Source organism: Miniopterus natalensis, chromosome 12 (genome assembly GCF_054644295.1).
Source record: "Miniopterus natalensis isolate mMinNat1 chromosome 12, mMinNat1.hap1, whole genome shotgun sequence".
In the NCBI taxonomy this organism is placed as follows: domain Eukaryota; kingdom Metazoa; phylum Chordata; class Mammalia; order Chiroptera; family Miniopteridae; genus Miniopterus; species Miniopterus natalensis.
The window spans coordinates 7684678-7709990 of record NC_142092.1 but is presented as its reverse complement, the minus strand read 5'-3'; the positions used below and the strand labels follow the sequence as shown (position 1 = coordinate 7709990).

Sequence of the window (25313 nt, the reverse complement as noted above, 5' to 3'; positions counted from 1 at the left end):
TCACTGCTACAGTCACCTTAGCAATATTAAGTCTTCTAATCCATAAGCATGGGAAGTCTTCCCATTTATTTAGGTCATCTGTGATTGCAGGAATGTTTTGTAGTTTGGGTGAGCAAGTCTTTTGCTTTAATGGTTAAATTCACTGGTGAGCATTTTATTCTTTTTGATGCTATTAAGTGGAATTAAAAAAATTTTTGTTAGGATAGTTCACTGGAAATGTACAGAAATACAACTGACTTTTGCATGTTGATTTTAAATCCAGAGCTTCACATTCACTGTATTTATAGGGTTTTCTCTACCCCCTTGAATTTTGGCTTGTGGAATCTCTCTGATGCTTGTAAATTTCGACTAAAGGCTTTTCCACATTCACGAAGATTTATGGGGTGGTATGGGCTGAACCGTGTCCTCTGAAAATTCATATGTTAAGTCCTAACCCACAAAAGTGTCTATATCTGGAGATATTGATACCATTTTAATAACCTAGTTATTAATAAGAGGAATGGAGCAAAAGGGAAGGCCAAACATTATAGGCATGCCATTTGGGCAGCTTCACCAGGAAGCTAAAGGTTTACACTTTTGAAGGAGCCACCAGTCTATTCCCTGCAGATCACTAAGGGAAGGGACTGGACAAGGGGAGAATAGACACATGCCCAGTAAAGATGGGGTGATGTCGGGAAGGTACTTGCCTCTCAGTCACACCGGGGAACAGGTCATTGGCTAGAACGGGCATGGCCACTGCATGGGTGCTAAACAAAGGAGTTCGCTCTCTTGGTTACTCTTATGCTCTTGGGACTCTAATTGCTTGGGGCGCACTCTTCTGTATTTGGCCAAACAGAATGGACTAATGGACTGCTGCTAGCCTGGTGCTGAACTGGACCTGGCTCCAACATGGAAAGGAAACTCTGGACTCTGACTCTGCTTCTAGCTCTACTCAAACCCCAGCTACACTTCTTCTATAACTGGATTAAGGGAAATGGGTCTTTGAAAATCCAGGATTGTAATTCGACACAAATAAAAATCACTTATTTTCCCAGGCTAGTCTCAGAAAATCAATTTTCTCGAGATATCGTAAGAACTCTACTCCAAGCACCCAGTGGGGAACAGGACACCCAATTACTCCAATAACAATATGGCCTCTAAGGAAGTAAGGTTAAATGAGGTCATAAAGGTGGTGGGGCCCTGATATTATAGGCTGGAGCCTTATAAGAAAAGGAAGACACCAGAGCTCTCGTACGCTCTCTGTCTCTGCCATGTGAGCACATAACAAGAAAATAGGCATCTGCAAGCCAGGAAGAGAGCCCTCACCAGGAATCAAGTCAGCTGGCATCTTGATCCTACACGTCCCAGGCTCGAGAACTATGAGAAATTAATTTCTGTTGTTTAAGCCACAAGTTAGGTATTTTGTTGTGGCAGCCCCAGCAAACTAATTCAGATTAGATTTTGGTTCTGAGAGTGGGGCGCTACAGTAACCAACACTTAAAAGTATGGAAGTGGCTTTGGAACTGTGTAATGGGTAGAGTCTGGGAGAGTTTTGAAGTGCATGTTAGAAATACCTGAAGGGACTGTTGGTGGAAATACAATATTAAAATTTCTCCTTTCAGGAAAAAGCCCTGAGCGGAATTGGCCAAGTGTCATGTTGTATGTGTAGGCCAGAATATTCTATATAATTCAGATCCAACACATACAAAGTACCTGGAAATGCAGTTTAAAGAGTCCTAACATATGTAACTTGTGTGCCTCAAATAACAAACAGCAAAACAAACCCCTTTGTTCCTTCATTCTTTCAAAATTAGTGGTCTCTTTATGAAACAAGTATGTTGAGTGCCTGACACACTTACAGGTATGGAAACTTCACCTTAAAAAACTAACCCACTCAGATGCTCATACCTGGCATCAATCTTTCACAAGGAAGCGAATCAAAGGAAAACTTGTTTATTGAGAGATGTTGGTCAGACAGGATTCAGTTCAGGATATGCTAAGGGTCCCACAGGAAGTGGCAGAGTAGGGATGGGAAAAGTAAGCTGGTAGAGCATTCCATTCTGGCCAAAAATGCTTCTTTATTAACACCAGAAATGGGAAAATGAAACATACAAAAGAAAAGTTTCCCTGTTATGATAGGGAGCATTCTGAATTATATGTACAATATACACATTTCTGCTCAAGTATAAAATGTTTGACAGCTGAGGGACACACAGCTCTCAATGATGTTGACAACATCAAAACTATAGACATTTTTAACTTACACAGTAACAGGCAAATAGCTAACATATGAGCCCAGTATTAACATCAAGTTCACATCTTTCAAAAAAAAATCTACCTTGGACATATTTATAGAACAGGGAATACAAATCTGAATTAGCACAGTTGACACTATGATGTATCATGGACCCAACCAGCACGGAAGTGCCCCAGCAGCATCTATTTAGATGGTCAGTAAATATTAACTGCATTTGGTTATGACAAGTTCCCATGCTGCCGTCTTAGATTAGAAAATCTTTCTATTAGGACATATATTCATTCAGTTACTATTTATTTCCTACCTGATCATCTCCATCCAGGCTCAGAGGGGGTGAAGGCAAAACCTTCAGGGGCCAGGCAAATAAAGAGTGAGTGTAGCAGGCGCCTCAGCCTTGGGGTGAAAGCAGTGTGACTACACTGTGGAGACAGTTTGGCTCCAGCCACTAGTCACCTACCAGGAGTGTAGATGTAGGACAGGGGGAAATACTCTGTTCTCAGAGAAGCTGGCAATCCAGACCTTTAGATGTAATCTTCCAATATAAATATAAAGCATGGACCCAACCAAACTAAATCTATCCGTGAGTCACAAGCAACAGCAGTTCAGCACCCTAACCTCTACACAGAGAAAACTGCTGTGACCAAAGGCCACTGGCAGCTCCAAGCTTCCCATATGGTGAGGGACAGACTGTCAGTCACCCAGACTCTGAGACACACTATGGTTCCTGCCCCATTTCAACAGAAATGCCTTCCCTCAGCTCTTCACTTTGCCGAGGTCATTAGGGGGTTGGTCAGGGGGCACAGTCAGTTCCTCCCTCAAAAGCTTTCCTCCACTTTATTTGGGCCCGGATATTGCTGGGCGCATAAGCATGAACACCCACTATTTTTAACTTAACTTCAATCAGAGTTTCCCACTTGGTGAATGCCTGAGTTGTGAATGAAGCAGAGGAGTCCAAGAGAAGGCTCCAGGTAAGATGGGCCCCACCTCCAAGGTCAGGCTAGGTACGGCCTAATACCAGCAAGGTGTTAGGACAAGACAATGCAATGGGCGCATCCTGCAAGAGCTAGAAAGGAATTTCGGGACTCACCTCATCCCTGGTTGTCAGGAGCCCTGGAGCCATATTCCTCGTGCTCGTCCAAGAGTTGAGTCACGTGCACAGGCAGAGCTGGGGAAGAGAAAAGTGGGGGGTGCTTAGGAGGATCACCCCTCCAGCTAGCATCCCGGTTCAGCAGGAGTGAGGCGCAGTACGGAAGGCAGGTTGTAGGGCATCGCAGTAGCTCATCCTTAACCAGCGTCCTGTAACTACGGCCCCCAGAGCTGGGCCAGCAGGGGGCTCAGCCCCAAGGATTGGTTGGAAAATGAAGTCCCCAGCAGCTGGTGAGACTTTGTCACTGTGTGGACTTAAGTGGAAAGGGCCTCAGGTGAGCATTCACATTGAGAAATAAAGTGACCTAACATACTGAAAACAGAAGTTCCCCAGCCACATCTGCCCTGAGGACAAAGGACAAGGCCCAGGATCGTCAAAACAGAGAACACCACAGGCTCCACAGAATGTAGATTTGGGGGAAACTTGAAGCAGGGTGGAAGCTATAACCTTATTTCAACTTCCCCTCCACTTATATATCCAAGACTAGGTTCCCAAGAATTGAAATATGTCTTGAAATTTAAGAATGGGCAGTCAGCAAATGGCCCAGATCTTCAACAAATGAATTTCATAAAGAAATTTTTAACAAGGGAGATTTTTCTTAATGCAAAGTAACTTAAGAGAGAAACCATTCTTCAGATGTCATCTATAGGCCTTGTTTGCACAAATGAACATTTTACGGACTCTGAATGACAGTTCAATATGAACTGGGTATTAAATGATGTTAGAGAATTATTGTGAATATTGTTCAGGGTGATCATGATATTCTAGTACAGAGAAAAATGAGTCAAATGTAGTGGAGCCTTGCCGGTGTGGCTACATGGTTGAGCACTGACCTATGAACCAAGAGGTCACAGGTTCGATTCCAGGAAAGAGTACATGCCTGGGATTCAGGCTGGATCCCCAGGAGGGGGTATGCAGGAGGCAGCTGATTGATGTTTTTCTCTCATCGATGTTTCTGTCTCTCTATTCCTCTCCCTTTCTCTCTCTCTAAAAATTCAATAAGAACTTTTTTTAAAAAAAGAAATGTGGCTGAAATTCTGAGGGGTGACTTGACATATTTGTAATTTTCTTAAAATGTAAGGCCTTCAACAAGTTAACGGAGAAAGGTGGTAAGGGAGAGAAGGGGAGGCATGCAAGCACTCTTATGGAATCAAGGGAGACTTAGGAGACATATCAATCACATGCAACATGTGGACCTCTGGTTAGACATTTTTGAGGTAATCATGGAAATCTGAACACTGAATAGATATTAGATGGCATTAAATAATATTAATTTTATTCAGCTTAGGGTAAGATTGGGCTGTACTCATACCCTCTGCAAATAACTGTGGCTATGCTTAAATAAAGAGTGCAAAGTCTAAAGCTAACATCATATTTAATGATGAGAAACTCCACGCTGTCCTGCTAAGATCAGAAACAAGGCAAGGATGTCCCCTATCAGCACTCCTATTCAGTATCATACTGGAATTCCTAGCTAATGTAAGAAGACAAGAAAAGGAAATAAAAGAAATATATATTGGGGAAGAAGAGATAAAACTGTCTTTGTCTGCGGATGACCTAACTGTCTATGTAGAAAACCCCAAGGAATCAACAAGGAATTTCTGGAACTAATAAGTTATTACATCAAGATTGAGGATACAAGGTTAATATACAAAAATCAACTGCTTTCCTATATACCAACCATGAACAAATGGAATTTGAAGTTAAAACCACCACAACATTTATATTAGCTCACAGTAAAGTGAAATTCTTAGGTATAAGTATTTTTTAAAAATTGTATAAGATCTATATGAGGAAAATTACAGAACTCTGCTGAAAGAAACCAAAGAAGATCTAAATAAATGGAGAGATAGTCCACATTATGGATAGGGAGGCTCCATATGAAGGTGTCAGTTCTTCTCAACTTGATCCATCCATATTCAGTGCAAACTTCATCAAAATCCCAGCAACTTACCTTGAGTATAGCAACAAACTGGTTCGAAAGATTATGTGGAAAGACCAACACAATACTGAAGAATTACAAACTCAGAAGACTGACACAACTGGATGTTACAACAGTATAAAGCTATGGCAAAAAGATAAATTTGAAAAAACTCAGATTTGTAGTTAAGAAATAGTCATGGGGATGTAAGTACAGCATATTGTAATAACTGTGTATAGTGCCAGGTGGGTACTGGAAATATTGAGGGGACCACTTTGTAAAGTATATTGTCTAACTATTATATTGTACACCTATAACTAATACAAAATAATATTGAATGTAACTAAGTTTTTTTAAAAAATGAATCAATGGAACAGAATGAAAAGCGTAGAATAGACCCAAATAGATAGTGTCAACCAATCTTTGAGAAAAGCGCAAAGGATATTCACTGGAGAGAAGACTGTATTTTCCATAAATGGTAGTACTGGAACAACTGAACCTCCACATGCCAAATAAATAAGAATCTAGACACAGGTCTTACACCTTTCACAAAAATTAACTCTAAATGGGTCATAGACCTAAAGGGAAAATGTGAAACTATAAAACTCCTAGGAGAAAATCTAGGTGACCTTGGGTGTGGCAATATCTTCTCACATATAACACCAACAGCACAATCCGTGAAAGAAAAAATTGGTAAATTGGATTCTGTTAAGATTAAAACCTTCTGCTCTATAAAATACTGGTAAGAAAATAAAAAGTCAAGTCATAGATTGGGAGAAAATACCTGAAGAAAAAAATGACAGAGTGAAAGAGAGAAAAAAAAATCATAATCAGAATTAAGAAAACTCACTACATCTTTCAGCAAACGAAAAAGCAAACTGATATAAAATAGGAAGGAAACAGAAGATTTGAAAAAACTACCAGGCAGTATTGATCTAATTTAAACTTACAGAGAACACAAACCCGAGTGCAGAAGTACACACAGACTCTTCACCAAGATAAATGAAATTCTAAGGCATATAAAACAAGTTACCAAGGACTGAAGTTTAGAGAGTATGTTCTTTGCCCAAGATGGAATTAAAGAAGAAACCAATAACACTAAGACATCTAGAAAGACCTCCATAATTAGAAATTAAGCTGCATTGGTCTAAAGGAGATATAGATGAAAGCAAATATCCCAAGGGACATGAAGAAATGCTATGAATGGAATGATTCTAATAAACATAACACAGAAAACATATCACAACTAACCACATTTGTGACATGGCGTTGTTATGGGCTGTACCACGTGTCCCCTATCAAATTCATATGTCAAAGCCCTCGTCCCCCTGTACTATAGAATGTGACTGTATCTGGCGATTGGCCGTTTAAAGAGGTAATAGGTTAAAATGATATTATTAAGGTGGGCTTAGTCCAATATGCTGTTACCCTTATAAGAAGGATTTGAATAGAGGTTTCCAGAGCAGAGGATGTAAACAGGGAGAAGGCCATCTACAAGCCCAAGAAAGGCCTCAGAAGAAACCAGCATTGTCAACACCTGATCTTTAACTTCCAGCCTCTGGAACTGTGAAAAAATCCATTTCTGCTATTTAAGCCACCTGGTTTGTGGTGCTTTGTCACAGCAGTTCTAGCAAACTAATACAGCTGAAGCAGTTCTTAAAGGGAAAGTTGTATCTTTAAATGAATGCACCAGAAAAGGAGAACATTTTTAATTAAAAAAAATCAGCTCCCACCCAAGTTAGGAAATGAAGATAACAAAAGTTAAATAACAAGATAATAAGCAATAAACAGGAAAAATCAATGAAATATAAATAAAACTATAAAGATAATTAAGGTTGATAATTTGCAAATATTAGAATTGCTAAGCCCCAGGCCTAAAACTATAAAAAGGAAACAGGGAAAACGCTTCATAACAATGGAATTGTCAATAACACCGAAGGCACCAGCAACAAAAGCAAAAGTAGAGAAATGAGACTAAACTTAAAAACTGCGCAGTAAAGGAAACAACACAGTGTAAAGGCAACGTACAGAATGGGACAAAATAGATGCAAACCATATACCAGATAAGGGGTTAACACCCAGAATATTAAAAGAACTACAACTCCTCACCTAAAAATAAATAACCTGACTGAAAAGTGGGCAAAGGACTTGAATTAACATTTCTCCAAAACAAGAGATACAAATTGTCAATAACACATGAAAAGATGCTAAACATCACAAATGAGCGGGAAAACACAAATCAAAATCACAATGAGATACTATCTTTACCTGTTAGAATGGCCATTATTTAAAAAACGAAACAAAACACAGAAAATAAGTTTTGGAAAGGGTGTGGAGAAAGACCCAATCCACCGCTGCTAAGATTATAAAGTGGTGCAGCCACTATTGAAAATAGTAGGAAAGTTGCTAAAAAAATTAACAATAAAAGTATGATCCATCAAACCCATTTCTGGATATATACCCCAAAAAACTGAAAACAGGATCTTGAAAAGATACTGTATTTACACAGCCATGTTAGCCAAGGTGTGGAAGCAACTTAAATGTCCATCCATAGATGAAGGGTAAAGAAAAAGTGGCAAGAACATAAAGTGGGATATTATTCATTCAGTCTTAGAAAGGAAGGAAATCCTGCCTTTTCCTATAACATGGATGAACCCTGAGGACACTATGCAAAGTGAAAAATGTCAGTCACAGAGACAAATGTTGCATTATTCCACTTATGTGAGGTATCTAAACAGAATGGAGAATAGCTGGCAGTTGGTTACCAAGAGCTGGAGGGAAGCGGACACAAGCAGTTGTTCAATGGGTAAGTTTCACTCGTGCAAGATGAAAATGTTCTAGAGATCTGCTGTACAGCAGTGTGGATACAATGAACAGTACTGTACTGTACACATTTGTTAAGAGGGTAAATATATGTTATCACAATAAAAAAAAGAGTCAAATCTCTTACACAAAAAGTGCTAAACCCCTAGGAAGAGTTATTAAATAACAACAAAAGGAAAGTCAATCAATCAATACCAGGATCGAAAGAGGACACATTACAAACCATACAAGCCTTAAAAGGACAGGGAGAGATTCCTATTAAAAAATAAACTGTTGCCCTGGCTCAGTGGTTAGAGTGTCAGCCTGAAGCGTCTCAGGTTCGATCCTGTCAAGGGCACCTACTTGGGTTGCACTGCAGTTCAATTCCCGGCCCCAGCTGCGGGGGGGGGGGGGGGGTGGGAGGCAACCAATCGATGTGTCTCTCACATCAATGTTTCTCTCTCTCTCTCTCCCTCCCTCCCTCCTTTCTACTCTCTATAAAAATCAATAGAATAAATATCCTCAGGTAAGGATTAAAAAATAAAGAAAATTAAAAAATAAGAATAAACTGTTGATCCAAAGTTAGATGGAATGGACAGATCCTTTGCAAACAAAACTTATCAAAATTAATATGGATATTTGGAATAGTCTTATATCTGCTCAAGATATTGAAATCATAATTTTAAACTTTATCAGAAAGAGAAGTTCAGGATCATTGATAAATCCTATCAAATATTAAGTAGGAAGAGAAGGGATTACTTCCCAATTCACTTTATGAGGCTGGCATAGCCCAGATACCGAGACCTGAACAAGACATGACAAGAAGGAAAATCACAGACGAGTATCTTTCATGTAAAAGTCCTTTAAAACATTAGCAAGCTGAACCTAACAATATAAGGATGATGTATCATGAACATGTGAGATTTTAGGCAAGAAATGCAATGTTAGTTTAACAGTTGAAAAAAAAAAATCAATTATTTTCATTAATAGGATAAAGTATAAAAATCACCTTGATAGATGCAGAAAAAACATATGACAAGAGTCAATGGTTAAAAACTCTCAGTAAACTAGTAAATATTGAATGAATTTCCTGAAATCAGGAACAAAGAAAAGATGTCTGATCTCACCAGCTCTAAGCAACTTTTGATTAGAAGACATAAATAATGCCAACAGTGAAAAAAATAATTAAAAGAAATAAAGATTGGAAAAGAAGTATAAAACAGATCAACTTAATAACAAACTTTGTATCAACTAAAAGGGCTTGAAGACAATACCAGTGTTGGGAAGGGCAGGAGGCAACAGAACCCTCATACAGTGCTTGTGGAAGTGTAAAACTGCACAAGTTTTGGAAACTGTATGGCTGTTTCCTGTAATGAAAAACATATACCTATGATCCAGCCATTCCCAAAGTACCTGGGATTGATGAGAGAGTCAGAAGAAGTTATTGCCAGCAGTCTTTGCTATGAGAAGTGGTTTACTTCTTCAGGCTCATGGGAAATGATGCCAACAGCAGACCTGGATCTTCTGTGATGGTTGAAGATCACCGGAACTGGTAAGTGTGTTCATACAAAGAAAAGTCTACCTCTTTCCTCCCTCCTGATTTCTTAAAGATACATATGGCTGTTTATAGCAAAAACGTTGAAATCACATTGTGATTGATGGCATATGTAGATGCAATACCCACGACAACTAAAGCATAAAGAATGGGGGAGTGAAGGACTGCAAGCTCCCTCATTTTACATGAACTGGTACAATATTAACTCTAAGTAGACTGCAAAGTTACGGATGTATGTGGTCCTATCTAGAGCAACCACTACAAAAAGTAAAAATGCAAAGCAGTAATTGCTAAATGGCAATTAAAACAAGTGGAATTCCAAAAAAAAGAAATTGACCCAAAGAAGGCAGGAGTAATAACAGAGGAACAAAAAACAGAGGGGCAAATAGAAAACAGAGACCTAAATCTAACCATACTGATAATTACATGAAATAAACCCACCAATTAATTAAAAGGAATAGACTGTGAGACTGCATAAAAAAGCAAGGCTCTGCCCTGTCCGGTGTGGCTCAGTTGACTGGAACATTCTCCCACATACCCAAATTGCGGGTTCAATCCCCGGTCGAGGCACCATCAGGGCATGTACAGAGCACAATTGATGTTCTCTCACACTGAGGTGTCTCTCTCTCTCTCTCTGTTTCTTTCTTTCTCTCTCTTCCTCCCTCCTCCTTCCCCTCTCTCTAAAGTCAGTAAGCATATCCTCTGGTGAGGATTTAAAAAAACACAAGGCCCAATCATATGCTGTCCACAAGAAGCACACTTTAGCCCTGGCCAGGTGGCTCAGCTGGTTGGAGTGATGTCCTGTACACCAAAGGTTTCAGGTTCAATCCTGGTCAGGGTGTATGTGGGAGGCAACCAATTGATGTTTTTCTCACATCAATGTTTCTCTCTCTTCCTTCCTCTCTCTAAAAAAGCAATGAAAAACATCTCCTCTAGTGAAGATTTAAAAAACAAAAGCAGCATACTAACTATAGACAGGTCAGCTGAAAGAACAGGTGGGAAAAGACACAACATGCATACAGTCAGCATAGGAAGACGAGTGGTGCTATATCAGACAAAGCATATTTCAAAACAAAGAGTGTTACCAGAGACACAAAGACACGTTTCATCATAATGAAAGAGTCACTTCTTCAGAAAATACACCAAAGGTAAATGTATACACATTTTATAATAGTGCTTCCAAATTCATGAAGCAAAAAAACAAAAACAAATGAACAAAAAAACAGAATTGAGAGAAAAGAAAATTCCACAATCCAATCAAATTGAAGAATTTAATACCCTGTCACAGTAAATGATAAAATGATGAAACTATTGCTCAGTAAATTGATAAAAATAATTAAACAAATCATAAGGCTATAAAAGATCTGGATATAACAATCAAGCAACTTGAGCTAACACAGTATTAGAACAACACCCAACAACTGCAGAATACATTTTTTTCAAGGGCCCAGGGCACATTCACCAGGTATATACTGGGTCGGGAAATAACTCCCAACTTACAAGGGCTGACATTGTACATACTTTGTCTTTGACCTGAATGGAATTAAATAAGAAACAGTAACAATAAGCTATCTAGAAAAATCCCAAAATGTCTGGAAATTAAATAGACACTGGGTGGAGAAAAACTGCATTTATCAAGCACAAACAATTCTCAGGATGACTTTCATTATAAAGGGGAGCAAAGAAATGAGGTAATAACTGAAGGAAGAAATCATGATCCTCCTCTGGTCAATACCCAGCAGTGGTTCTCACTGGCCACAGAACAAGATCCACACCTATTATCTTGCCACCCACAACCCTCCCCAATAATAGCCCAACACCATTTCCCACTTGAGTTTCCATCACTCCTCCCCCCACAAATGTTGATTTCCAGGCAGAAAGGACAACCCCTCATAGCCTCACATCTGGGTACCAAGCAGTGACTCAGGAGGAGCCGGGAGCTAGACAAGGTGCCTGTCCTTCAGAGAACCATGTCAACACCAGTGGGACAATCTCAGTCGGTATGCACCAGGCGAGCCCCGAAGTCCTCACGTAGAAGTGCTCTAGGAATAACAGTCAGAGAACACTCAAATCTCTGCACTAGAGAAGCATCTCAGCTAGTTGACAGGGTGAATGTGTATAGCATAAAGGCATGAGGGAGTAAAACTCCCCTCAGTGGAGTAGACTCCCATGTGGCAGTAAGCCAGCTGGAGTGAAGGGTGATGGTTCTGGGAAGGCTGTTGAGTGGCCAGGTCAGAATGGAGCATCACCATCACCTCAGTGCACTGTCCCTGAGCCCTCACCACTTCTGAAGATCACCTTTCCACCTCCCAACCCTGACATTGCTATTAGCCCTATTTTACTGATGGGAAAAAGGGAGTGACACCCAGTGAAGGCAAATGCACAGGGTCACAGAGTCCGTACCAATGGAGGTTGAGTCTGACTTCAAAACCCACAATAAAGAGAGGAGGACCTTTCTGCAGCAGGAAGGTGAACTGGAACATGGGGAAAGACAATATGCTGAGCTAACTGAAGGTGAGGAGAAAGGAGAAGAGCAAGAATGGACAAGACTTAACAGCTTATCAGATAGTGGGAAATCTGGAAAACTCAAGGAGGCAAGACCCCTGAGGTCATGCAGTATGTGCCCAGAGGTGGACTCCTGCCATTAACAAGATCAGCAGAGCTGGAATGGGTGAGAAGAGCGAAGGGATTCAGAAGGCAGAAATCCCAATACTGTCCTATACATGCCTCTTACCTGGGCTGTTGACAGCAGGCTTTGAACTGTATAGCAAGGAATTTTGTGACAACTGGGGGAACTGAACACAGCTTGAATATTAAATGACATTAATGAATTGGGGTTAATTTTGTAGGGTAAGAAAATACGGTATAAAGGTTATTTTCTTTAAAGTCTGAATTCAAAAGTATTACCTCCTGAAGCATTTACAGGTAAAATGTTATCTGGGGTTTGCTGCAAGTACTTCAGCAGAGAAAACTGAAAGAGCAGAATGCTAACTGCTGAAGCTGAGAGGGACACGCAGGTGCTCTTACAGTATTCTCACTAGTTTTGGCTGTATTGTCAGATTTCAATAATTTTAAATTTAATAAGCCACCTCCCTTCACACACCCCCAAAAGTAGAAAAAAAAACCTTAAGAGGGGATAAACTACGAACACTGGATGGTCTGATTCCTGCCTTCTGTTGGTGCCCTGTCATCAAGGAAAGTTAATGTCATTAGGGGCTAGGACAAAGGATCAGGAGAAAGTGAACAAATGTTTTATCTTTATCACAGATGCACAAGACAAACCTGAAAGAGTACCTCCTTTTAAATTTTCATTGAAACTTTGAAAGTTAAAGAACAGCTGGCTCCAAGGTAAAAGTTACTATACCATTTCCCTCTCTATAAAATGAGAATTCTACATAATGTACAAGGATGGCTGAGGAAACAAACTGTGCAGTGCGCAGAAAGCACACCGCCAACATAGGACTTCTGCTCTCTAAACACTACTTCTCACCACCTTTGTTCTTCCGGGGCTCAGAGGCCGAGAGAATACAGCTGGGTCAGGGAGGGAGCTCCCTGGAGATGTCGGGAAGCACCTGAGAAACCACCTGCAGCTCAGCCCACAGAGAAATGCTACACACAAGATACCAGGGACCTGCAAAGCAATGACCCTCTACTGTGAGCAAAGGCACCACAGGAACACAAGGACGCGCCGCCCACCCGAGAAGGGGCTGCCAGGCCCCTCCTTCTCCCCACCTAACAGGCAATGCCTCTGGATGTGGGAGAAGCATGGGGTGCACCAGGGCTGACTTGGGCATGAGAGAAGCAGCTCCGGCCATAGGATCCTCTCCCAGCCCAGGGGGCAGGCTGGAAACCCCCAAGCCTGCAGCTGGGGTCCACTTCACTGAAGTAGCAGAACCTGGAAGGTTCTCTGTCCCTACAGAGTCAGGGTGTGGGTTTTAGAGCAAGCCTGCTTTGAGGTCATGCTAACACCCAGCATGACATCATCTTCCTTGAGCCTATGGAGTTCAGTAAAAACACAAAGCACTTAGCATGTGCTGGACACAAGTTTTACCTCTTTCCACACTGAGGGCAGCTTCAGTGAGAACCCGGATCTGAACTCCCCACCGAGGCAGGGATTGCAGGCCTGGCAGGGGCTCCCGGGTGGAGACAGTGCCCACAGAGATGCACACTTGCAGATCTGGGGGAAAGGCCAGGTTCTCGTTAAGTGGTGAATCTGAGGGATGGATCCATGGAGCCTCACGGCTACATCTTGCAATGTTTTCATGATGAAAAGTTGAAAATACAAACTTAAGTGTAGATGTCTTACCCTCCCCCCTCCCCGGTAATTCAGAGGGGCAGCAGCCCTGCTGGGATGGGGGAGTTCCCTGCCCGTGGGCGCCACTCCACTTACTCTACCCCAGGCCCTTGGAAGGGCCCCCACACTGGCGGGAGCCATATGGACACGTGGAAGCCCCACGCAACCCTTCACCCTGACCCCGCCTGGACTCCCAGCTTCCCCGAGGCTCTGAGGCCGCGGACCCCAGTCGCTGGGCCTCAGCCGCCCCACCACCCATCTAAGTCTGCAAGCCAATGCTCCCCCAAACCCGGGTCCTCGGGCACTACCTGGCCCGGCGCCCTCCTGAATACCCAGGACGGAAGCCCGAGCTGCAAGTCCACAGCTGTGAGCACGTTTGCTCTGAGCCGGGGCGCCTGTGTTCCCTAAATCACAGGAACTACTGCAGGTCCCACCAGGACAGGGCGCTGGGCCCCCGCCGCCCACCCGCCCGAAAGTCAAACCTCGAGGAACCCGTGGCCAGCGCGAGCCTGGCCTCGCCGCCATCCTTGGTTTTCGCGACCGTTCCCTCCCCCAACCTACAACCACTCGGTTTCCCCTCCAAAAGCACAAAAGCAGTCTCGCCATACACCAAGCTCTACCGGCCGGCCCTGGGACAGCGCTCCCCACAGTGCCCAGGGCGGGACTACGGTCCCCACAGGGCCCCAGGGAAGGACTACGCTACCCACAGTGCCCCAGGGCGGGACTACGCTACCCACAGTGCCCAGGGCGGGACTACGGTCCCCACAGGGCCCCAGGGAAGGACTACGCTACCCACAGTGCCCCAGGGCGGGACTACGCTACCCACAGTGCCCAGGGCGGGACTACGGTCCCCACAGTGCCCCGGGGCGCGGGACTACGCTACCCACAGTGCCCCGGGGCGCGGGACTACGCTACCCACAGTGCCCCGGGGCGCGGGACTGCGCTACCCACAATGCTCTTAGCGCGCGGAGCTAGGATACCCAGGTTGTCTAGAGCTGCCCGAGGCTGAGCACAACGCCCCAAAGGCCCTGGGATTTGTCCCCACACTTTTCAGACCTCCTTGCGCACGGGGAATTGTTCCTTTTACGACAACGCTTTGGTCCTTCCTGGAGTGAGTATATATAGTAAGTGTTCTCTAACTTTCCAGTCTCCCTGAGTCTTTGGAGACTGTAATGTATAATACACCAAGACAGTTCTGGCATTTCAACTTCATTTATTATAGGTCATCTTTTTCTTCCATCTTGCAGCTAACCAACCAAACTGTTAGAGCCCTGTATTTCCATTCAAGCTAAAACACTGAGTCTAGAATGTCTCAGTATTACCAAAAAAAGTAGGCCTGATACAACTTTATGTCCCTTCCCCCATTATCCTGCACCCTTTATGTCACTTTCCAAACATATTACCTGGATTTATGTCTTTCTAAATTAGAAAAACCAGGCAGTTCTTTGGTGTGTAATGCACCACTTCCTGGGACAGACTTGTTATCTCACTCTTCGTGGTCTTCTGAGACTGAGGACTAGAAATGAGGCGGGGCTGTAAGGGTGTCTTGAGGAGAATGAACAGAGACTTGCAAGGCAACTTCCTTAGAGGAAGTTATTAGAGTTTATTGAAACAAAGCAAGGTTAAACTCAGGTGGTTTGTGGTATGCCTATTTCTACAAGCTAAAAAGTTTTAGTAAAATTTTGCCCCCAGCTTCATCAGAACCTTTACATATGTTTTTCAGTGTTCAAGAATCCATTCTTCCAAATAAATAAACTCACTTTTAACAGAATTCCCTCTGCAGAATTGGAAATTTACCTCACGTTGTAATTAAAACTGAATCTCTGGGTTTTGCTTTAAAAAATGTCAGCTCTGTGACAGCAGGAGATAAAAGCTTCTTTCAGGGCTTACATAGATTACTTTTTTAAAATTGATTTTAAGGAGGGAGAAAGAGAGAGAAATGTTGTGAGAGAGAGACATCTATTGGTTGCCTCTGCGCACGTGCCCAACAAAGGAATGGAACTGGAAACCTAGGTATGTGCCCTGGCCAGAATCAAAACTGCAACCTTCTGGGGCAGAGATGACACTCCAACCAACTGAGCCACACTGGCCAGGGCAGATAGAGGTAGATTCTTTTCGGTCTTTTATGTATAATTCTAGCTCGGAATTTGAAGACTTAAGGTAATGATTTCATTTCTTTCACTTCATCCATTATAGTTAGGAACAACCATTCAATCTTGTTTTTGTATTTTTTCTTTTATAGAGAGAGGGGAAGGGAGAGAGAGAAACATTGATTGGTTGCTTCCCCTTAAATGCCATGAATGGGGATCGAACCTGCAACCTAGGTATGTGCCCTGACCAGAATCAAACCCACAACCTTTTGGTGTACAGGATGACATTCTAAACAACTGATCCACCTGGCCAGGGCCAATCTTGTTTTTGTACCTTAGTTTAACAAAAGATTCTGAATTGATTCTGGGATTTCTGGAATTGGTTCTCTAGTCTGATTGGATTCAAAGGCACTAAAGACTATTTGCAGTGGTTTAAAAGGCACTCACAGTCCATGGTGTAATGTGAAGGTATATATATGTGTGTGTGTATATATATATATACACACACACATATATATATATAATCTCACCACTGAATACTTTCCATCAAATAGATTTAAAAAACACAAAAGTCCTAGGTGACCATGTGTAATACACTTTTGTCAAAGGTTTAAATGTTAAATGTTAGAAACCTGGAACAGAAGAATATGTCCAGAAAAGCAATGCTGTTTGATGTTAATTTAAAATAAAATCATAAAAGCAGTATAGGGTTCTCATCAGGAAAGTTCCTGTCCACCTGTAACATTACATCTTCCCAAATGCAAGCTAGAGTCAAACAGGAGCAACACCAACAGCAAACAGCTACAACAGCAAACCGTGGTAAGAAGAGATAGCCAGAATTTCTACTTTATATTATTCAACATAACAAGTTTTCAATAAAAAGTTATGAGGCATGGAAATAAACAAGAAAGCATGGCCTGTGTGTGGGGAAAAATAATAGATATTGTCTATGAGATAACCCAGCATTACAAAGACTTTAAATCACCCTCTTAAATATTCCCATAGAAGTAAATGAACTAAAGGAAAGAACAAAAAAACTAAAGGAAATCAGGAGAACAGTGTCTCCCAAAGTGAAGAATATTAATAATGTGATGAAGATTACAAAACAAAATCAAATATACTGGAATTGAAAAGCATAGTAACTGAAGTGAAAATGTCACTAGATGGGTTCAAAATCAGACTTGAGCACAGAGAATAAAGAATTGGCAAATATGAAGAACTGATTGAGAGTATCCATTGTGGGGGCAGAAAAAGGAAAGTGTGAAGAAAAATGAGCAGAACCTAAGAGACTTATAAGACACCACCAATTAGCTGAAATAGTCATGTGCTGCTTAATGATAGGGATACATTTTGAGAAATGCATCAGCAGGCGATTTTGAATTGTGTGAACATCATAGAGTGCACTTACACATCAATGGTGACATTTACTATTAGAATTGCATAGGCCATATTTCTATACAACTAGCAGTGCAATAGGTTGTATAGAACATGTGAGTAATGTGTTGCACTAGGACGTTATGATGGTCATGACAGCTATGGCATTATGAGAGCTAGGATATCCTTAGGCTAATAGGAATTTTTCAGCTCATTTATATTGTATATGTGGTCTGTCATTGATGAAAACATTGTTATGTGGCACAAGACTATATACACATAGTAGGGATTCAAGAGGAAGAGGGGAGACAGAAAGGGGAAATATTTTAAGAAATATTGTCTGAAACTTCGCAAATATGATGAAATACAGGAATCTCCATATCCAAGCAATTCAGTGAACTTCAGCAAGACAAACTTGGTATCTACACAAAGAGAGTATATATAGTAAAGTGTCAAAGCTAAAAACAAATAGAGAATTTTGAAAGCATCAAGAGAGAAAGCAAGTGGATTATATATTTAAATGTTGAAAAAACTCTTAACCAAGAATTCTTTATTCAACAAAACCATCTTTCAAAATTGGAGGAGAAGAGTGACGTGAGATGACAGAGGAGGAAGCTTCAGGCCTGTACCACAGTGAAAGCATCAAGTAAACAATGGACCGAGTAAAAGTATCATTGCTTGCTGGGAGCTCTAGAAACCAGTCAAAAAATCCACATTCAGAATGGTAGGATCTTTCATGACATTTTTGCTCACTCTCATCCTGACCCATTCCTGCCTCAGTAGGGGATAGTAGGGTGAAAACCACCCAATTACTGGTTCTGCTGTGGGAGAAGAGTGAAAAAGAGTGCAACTTGATTGCAGTATTTGGCTTGACAGGAGCTGAGAGACTGATTTCTGTCTCACATGAGTCAGAACTGAGATGGGAATGGTGGGACATTTTGTATATCAGGTAGGTGGCTGTTAAAGCAGGGATAGGTGCCATGGCACATGGAAACTTTACAGCAACTGCAGACTTGTACACACCTGGAGGTCAAAGATTACAGGCAGAGAAATAAAAAAGAACACTGAAGGCTCAAGAAGCCAGTGGTGAGAGTATTAGGAAAGTTAAGACATTTAAAAGCAGCTGTATATGTGGGAGCACTGAGGGGAGAGGGGCCCATGCACAGGCCCAGAGAAGATGCATCATCCTCAGAAAAGATCTCAGAAGACTTAAACTTTTACTCTGGGCTGATTAGTGATGGTAGTCTTCTGTACATATCCAGTCTGCAAGAATAGGTGAGCTGTTTCTCCAAGTGCGAATTTTTTGACAAAAGCTCAAAAAGCATAGAAAGAAACAAGAAAACATGGCCCATTCAAAGGAACATCGTAAATCCCCTTCATAGGCCCTAAAGAAACACAGGCCACAGGCTTCCTGGATGAAAGCTATAAAACAGCTGTCTTATATATGCTCAGAGAGCAAAAGGACAACACAAATAATGAAAGAAAGAAATCAGGAAGATGATGTAGGAACAAAATGAGCATATCACAAAGATAATTTATTAAGCCCGGCCGGGCGTGGCTCAGCGGTTGAGCGTCAACCTAGGATCCAAGCTATCGGGGTTCGATTCCCTGTCAGGGCACATGCCTGGGTTGCGGGCTCCATCCCCAATCGTGGGTTTGCAGGAGGCGGCCGATCAATGATTCTCTCATCATTGATGTTTCTCTCTCTCTCCCTCTCCTTTCCTCTCTCTGAAATCAATATATATATATTTTAAAAAAGATAATTTATTAAAATGAAAACAGCCTGAAATCTGGAGCTGAACAATATAACTAAATTGAAAAATTCACAAGTGGGGTTCAAAAATGCTCAAACAGGCAGAAGAAGGCATCCGCAATCTTCAAGACAAGTCATTTAAAATTAATCGGTTCTCAGAGCAGAAAGGAATCAAGAAATGTAAACAGAGCCTAAGGTAATTATGCGAATCCACCCAACAAAACCAAAATGTATAAATGGAAAAATTCTTAACACAATTTCAGCAAATCAAATCCAACAATATCTAAAAAGACTAGTACATACACAAGTGGTGTTTGTTCTGAGGATGACAGGTTGGTTTTATCTTCAAAAATCGGTATAATGAGCCTGGCCGGCAAGGCTCAGTGGTGGAGCATCGACCTAGGATACAGGAGATCATAGTTCGATTCCCGGTCAGGGCACATGTGCGGTTTTCAGGCTTGCTCTGCAGTCAGGGGCGTGCAGGAGGCAGCCAATCAATGACTCTCTTATCATTGATGTTTTTCTCTCTCTCTCCCTCTCCCTCTCCCTTCCTCTCTCTGAAATCAATAAAGACATATTTTTAAAAAATCAATGTAATTAGACAGGAATAGATTAAGAAGAAAGAATAATCTGAATAAATACACAAAAATCATGTTGAAACCCCATATCCCTAATGAAAAACTAGCAAATTATAAAACAGTGAGAACAAGGTCTATATTATTAGGGCTGATATTTAGTTGACACACAGAAGTGAGGCTGTACCAGTTGTGAAGTTGTAGAAAATTACACTTTTATATTGGTTGGTAAAGAGCTTCTTCCCTGAGCCTTGAGTGCTGCTCCCTGCTGCTCTGTTCACTCTCCTCTCACCTGGAACTATCTATAACCTTCCTACTCTCTAGGTAGCTAAATTTCTTTAGAACCTACTCCAGCCCTACATCAATGTCTTTTCTTATTTGTTATTTCTTATTACCTATGGGGGGTTAAATTTTTCTTCCCTTTTAGCTTTTTTGATGTTGACAGTATTACAGATGTCTCTCATTTTCTCCCTTTTTGTCTCCCTTCAGCCAACCCTCACCCCACTCCTAGCCTTGCCCACACTATTGCCTGTGTCCATGGGTTATGCATATATGTCCTTTGGTTAATCTCTTCCTACCATTTCCCACTAAAACCTGTTATTCTGTTTCATGCATCCATACCTGTGGTCCTGTTTTGTTCATCAGTTTATATTGTTCATTAGATTCCACATTTTAGTGAAATCATATGATACTTATCTTTCTCTGCCTAGCTTATTTCGCTTAGCATAATACTTCCCAGGTCCGTCCATACTGTCTCAAAGGGTACAAGATCCTTCTTCTTTACAGCTGCGTAGTATTCCATGGTGTAAATGCCCCACAGCTTTTTATCCCCTCATCTACTGATGGGCATCTGGGCTGTTTCCAGAGCTTAGCTATTGTAAACCGCTATGAACACAGGGGTGCATATATTCTTTATGATTAGTGTTTCAGGATTCTTAGGATATATTCCCAGAAGTGGGATCACTGGCTCAAAAGGCAGTTCCATTTTTAATTTTTAGAGGAAACTCCATACTGTTTTCCATAGTGGCTGCACCAGTCTGCATTCCCACCAGCAGTGTACCAGGGCTCCCCTTTCCCCACACCCTCGCCAGCACTTGTTTTTTGTTGATTTATTGACAACAAAAGTAACCACAAAAGAAAAAAGATTTAGGAAAGAGAAAATAGAACAAGAATAAGAAACGTAAAAATATACAAGAAGGAATAAAAGGGGAAGAAAAAATAATATGAAAATGTAGCAGGGAAAGAAATTAAGAATAAAGAATAAGGGAAGGACAATGGTATAAAAACAGGAAGAAAAAAATTATGAAAAAGGAGAAAGAAGAAAGACAAAAAATAAGAAAAGGGGAAAAAAGAAAGCAGGAGAAAGGAAAAATAGAGTAAGAAAAGGAAAGGGGAAAGTCATAGATATGAAAGAAAAAAAGAAAGACAAAAATAACAAAGCAATAAAGATGCTGATGCAAATACAAGCCAGGTGGCCTTGGGCTCCGGGGAGCTTAGTGCTGCGGGCGCTCCCTATGGGCGGCTCCTCTGTTGCCTGAGGCTGGCCCCTTTGTCTGCCTTTGTGGGCCTCCGGAAGGTACTTTGGTGGTGGCCACTGTCAGGAGCTGTGCGTGTTTGGCTCTCAGCAACCAGTTGGAAACTTCAAGTACTCCACAGTCTGTGAATGTCTGCACAGGATTTGGCTGAGGGAGGGGCCACGCTGCTCTTTAAGCCAGTTTGTTAGCGACACAGGGCCCAGGGAAGGATTATCCAACTTCCCCAGGTTCCCGGGCTCTGCCTCTGCCTGCCTTCGCCTGCTGGCCAGCTGTCAATCCTAATCACTGAAAAGTCAGTTTCTAAAAGGGCTTTAGGTGGAATCGGGAGTATAAGACTTTTGTGTCTCCTATGAAAGGAAAGTGCCATTCAGATATCAGGGAAGGTGGTGGGTGTGGTGGTGGGCAAGTTCCCTGAGGGTGGGGTGAGCTGTATCTCCTAGCAAGAGGTATTTTCCTTTTCCTGAGCTGTGGCTGCTGTGAGGGGCATGCACCCCTTAGGAAAAATGGCCTTCTCTTTTAGGGGGGTACGACAGGCTGCAGGTCTCCCGGCCACCGCTTTTCCACGTCTCCTCCAGTGCCTCCCACTCCAGCCCTTCCTCCACCAAAGCCTCAGGTGAGCAGCTGCAAACGAAAATTCAGTGCTCTGGGTTTAAAAAAAATACACCAAAAGCAAACAACGAAACAACTGTGGCTTTATCTCTGACTGGCTCCAGTCTCCCCAACAGTGGCCAGAAGCCCCTTTGCCTTTCACAGAGCACCGTAGGCCGCATGTCCTTGGGATCAAACTGCCCTCCCCGAAAAGGGAGAAAGCCACACTGAGACCCTGGGTCCAGTTCTGAGACTCAGGCTGGAGCAAGTCCAGGGGCCTGCAGGGGAAAGCCCAGTCTGGGCTGGCTCCAGGCCTGGCCCCGCCTGGACGTGCAGGACCCCAGCTTGAGGGCCACCGAGACCTTGTGCTTTCCAGTTGTGTAATCACTACCACAATCAAGATATAAACAATTTCTATTACTCAGAAAGTTTCCTCAGGCACCTTGTGATCAATCCCCACCTTCCTACAAAAGCAACCAGTTATTTGCTTCCCGTGACTATAATTTTCCTGTTCTCAAATTTTATATAAATAGAGTCTTACAGTGTGTACTGTGTCCATATCTTTTACCCATGATATTTTGAGATCCAACTATGTTGTTTTAACATTTCATTCCCTTCTATATAATATGGATATACTAAAATGTATTTATTAATTCGCCTTTTGATGGACCTTTGTTTCCAGTTTGGGACAATGATGAATAAAGTTGTTGCTATGAACTTCTGTATACACATTTTGTGTGGACATGTTTTTATTTTTCTTGTGTAACTTCTTGGGAGTAAGATTTTTGGGTTATATGGTAAATCAGTGCCAAATGTTTTCCAAAGTAGTACATCATTTTACACTTTCACCACCAATGGATGAGTTCTAGTTTTTCCACACTCTTAGCATTTGGTGTGATCAATCTTTTTAATTTTAGTCATTCTAGTGGGTGTGAAGTTATTTTCATTGTGGTTTTAATTTTTTTTGATGACCAATAATGCTGAGCACTTTTTCATGTGCTTATTGACCATTCATGCGTCTTCTATGGTGAAGTAACTCATTAAATTTTTGCCCAACATAATTGAACTGTTTGCCCATTAAGTTATAAGAGTTCTTTGTTTACCTGTGGTGGCTGAGTAAAAGCCAGAAGGAAAAGCAAGTTTGGCTGGGTTGCCTCAAGCAAGGGGGCCAATGGTGAGAAGAGCAACATGGAGAAGGGGAGGTGATCAGGCAGGACTTTGAGGCACAGGTGAGACTTTGGATTTATTACAATTAGGTGGAATGCCACTGGATGGTTTTGAACTATGAATTACTGAAGACCAGCGCATTCAACATGTAGTAATAAATGACTTGTTACGGGCATTTCCCATATTTCCAGACTTTCTGACCACCCTGATGAGCAACTTTAATTCGAACGATGAAAGAACAATCACTTATTTTAACCCCATTAAAAGTCAACTTGAAAAAGATATTTTCCCCTATGAACTGTCCCCAAATTGATCCCATTTTGTTCTGATTAATACACTTACCCAGCATATGTTGTGCTGTAAGAAAGATCCGATGGACTATTAGATGATACCATGACCATACTCAATCACTTTATGACTCAATGACTTAAGGGAGTAGAGTAGAAATATTGACAGTTCCACATTTGTTAATTATGGAGAACAGAAAAAATGATTACTTTTTGTTGAAATAAATAGGCCAAGAGAGCCCTGGTGTCAGCCCCGCTCCTCTTGGAGAAAGGGCTGTGAGGCCATCATCCCGATGGGTAATCTGACTTAACCAGCGATACCTGCTTGACAACTGTCATTAGAGATTTCACCAAGGCAAGGACAGGTTTCCTATGAGCAGTGAGAAATATGTAGCCTCATCAAAGTGCACCCTTTGGGAAGTGCTGGATATCCAACAGGTGAGGCCTTTTGTTATTCATTATTATAATGCAAAGGTTGAGTGTCCACTGCCTTCCATTCTGGTGTGAAAGCAGCCCCTCCTCTGTGCCTCCATTAGGCTGTCGTTCTCAGCATGGACTGATGCATTTTGTAATATTTCAAAATTAGTTTAGGCCACGTGTCCTTTTTTCAGCTCTGTAATTAACAATGGATGCTGGCTGTCTTAGAAAATACACATTTCATAGAATTTTTAAAAAATGAAACCCTAATAGCTCACATTTTAAGTATGTCAGCTGAACCTTACGGCTGTGTTACAGCCTGGAATATGTGCAATCATATCAGAAGGCATTGCTACATTTTAAGGAGTAAAATATTTAAAAAGTATAATTTTGCCAGGTGATATAAGAATATTGCCAGTGAAAGCCCTCATGACTGTTAGCTTGTTAAAAATAAAACCACCACCACCAATCTGATGTGAGCTGTGGATGTGCACGGTGTTGTGATAGCAGCTGGCCCTGGGGAGGTGGCTGTGAAGTCCAGAGGCTCTTTCCTGGCCTATTTCATTCCTAACGCCCATTTATTATACACCGCTATGTCCCAAAGTGAACAAGCAAGGCATGTCAAGTTCAGGTCTTGTCCCCAACAAAATAGAAATGTGACAGTGACAGCATTTGACTGGACAATAACAAACTGGACGAAGGATATTTTCTCTCATTGGAGACTGACAGTGTTTTAGTTGTGTTTAAAATTTGTGATTCTCCAACTAATGAAAACCTGTGGAACAATTAATTTTACAAATCTATACAGGGAATTTGTGATTTTGTGTTCAGAGGCGGTGATACTACAAAAGAACAAAAATTCCCAAGCACTGCCCCAAGCAGACGCCCCCATTCAGTGTAACACTGACGGCATTTAGTGTCTGGAAGATTTCAAAGGGGCACAGCTGATGCCTCTTCGGTGCTGCCAGTCACTAAGGGGTTTCATGTTCCGGGGGAACGACTTGTCGATGGGTGATGCTCAGGATCCTGAAGAATGGATGTGAGGTCTCTGTGCCAAGTCGTGTGGGCTGTGGGAAGTCTCTGTGTCCTGTCTCCAGATGAAGCCTCTCCGTGAGGTTCCCATGTGAGATCCCTGTGAGGCCATATGTGGTCTCTGCATCATCTCTGGGTGAGGTCTGTGTTGGAGGTATCTTTGAGAAGTCTCTGAAATTTGTGTGGGGTCTTAGTATGAGGTCTCCAGAAAGTGACTGTGAGACATGTCTGTTGGGAGATATCTGTGAGGTCTCTGTGAGTTGTGTGTGTGTGGAGTGTGGGTCATCTCAGTGGGGGACGTCTCTGTTGGGAGGTGTCTCCGTGAGGTCTCTGTGTTGCCTCTGCTGGGAGCGTGTGAGGTCTGTGTTGTGTCTGTTGGGAGTGTCTGAGGAGTCTCTCTGTGAAGTCTCTGTGTGTGTCTGAGAGGTCGTTGTTGGGAAGTGTCTCTGATGTCTCTGTGTGTCTCCGTTGGGGGGTGTCTGCGAGAGAGGTCCCTGTGTGGGCCTCTCTGTAGTTGGCATCCTGCACCTTATGGAAGGC

At 42.0% G+C, this 25313-nt stretch overlaps 1 protein-coding gene across 1 annotated transcript in view; it reads right to left on the bottom strand.

The window, feature by feature from the left end:
* The window catches only part of LOC107538169 (uncharacterized), a 38925-nt gene extending 24916 nt beyond the window's left edge, over positions 1–14009 (bottom strand). The window contains 2 exon segments of the mRNA XM_087822586.1: positions 3324–3401; positions 13713–14009. Coding sequence (XP_087678712.1) covers positions 3324–3356 — 33 coding nt within the window. The 5' untranslated portion in view covers positions 3357–3401; positions 13713–14009.
* Positions 14010–25313: the final 11304 nt, after the last annotated feature.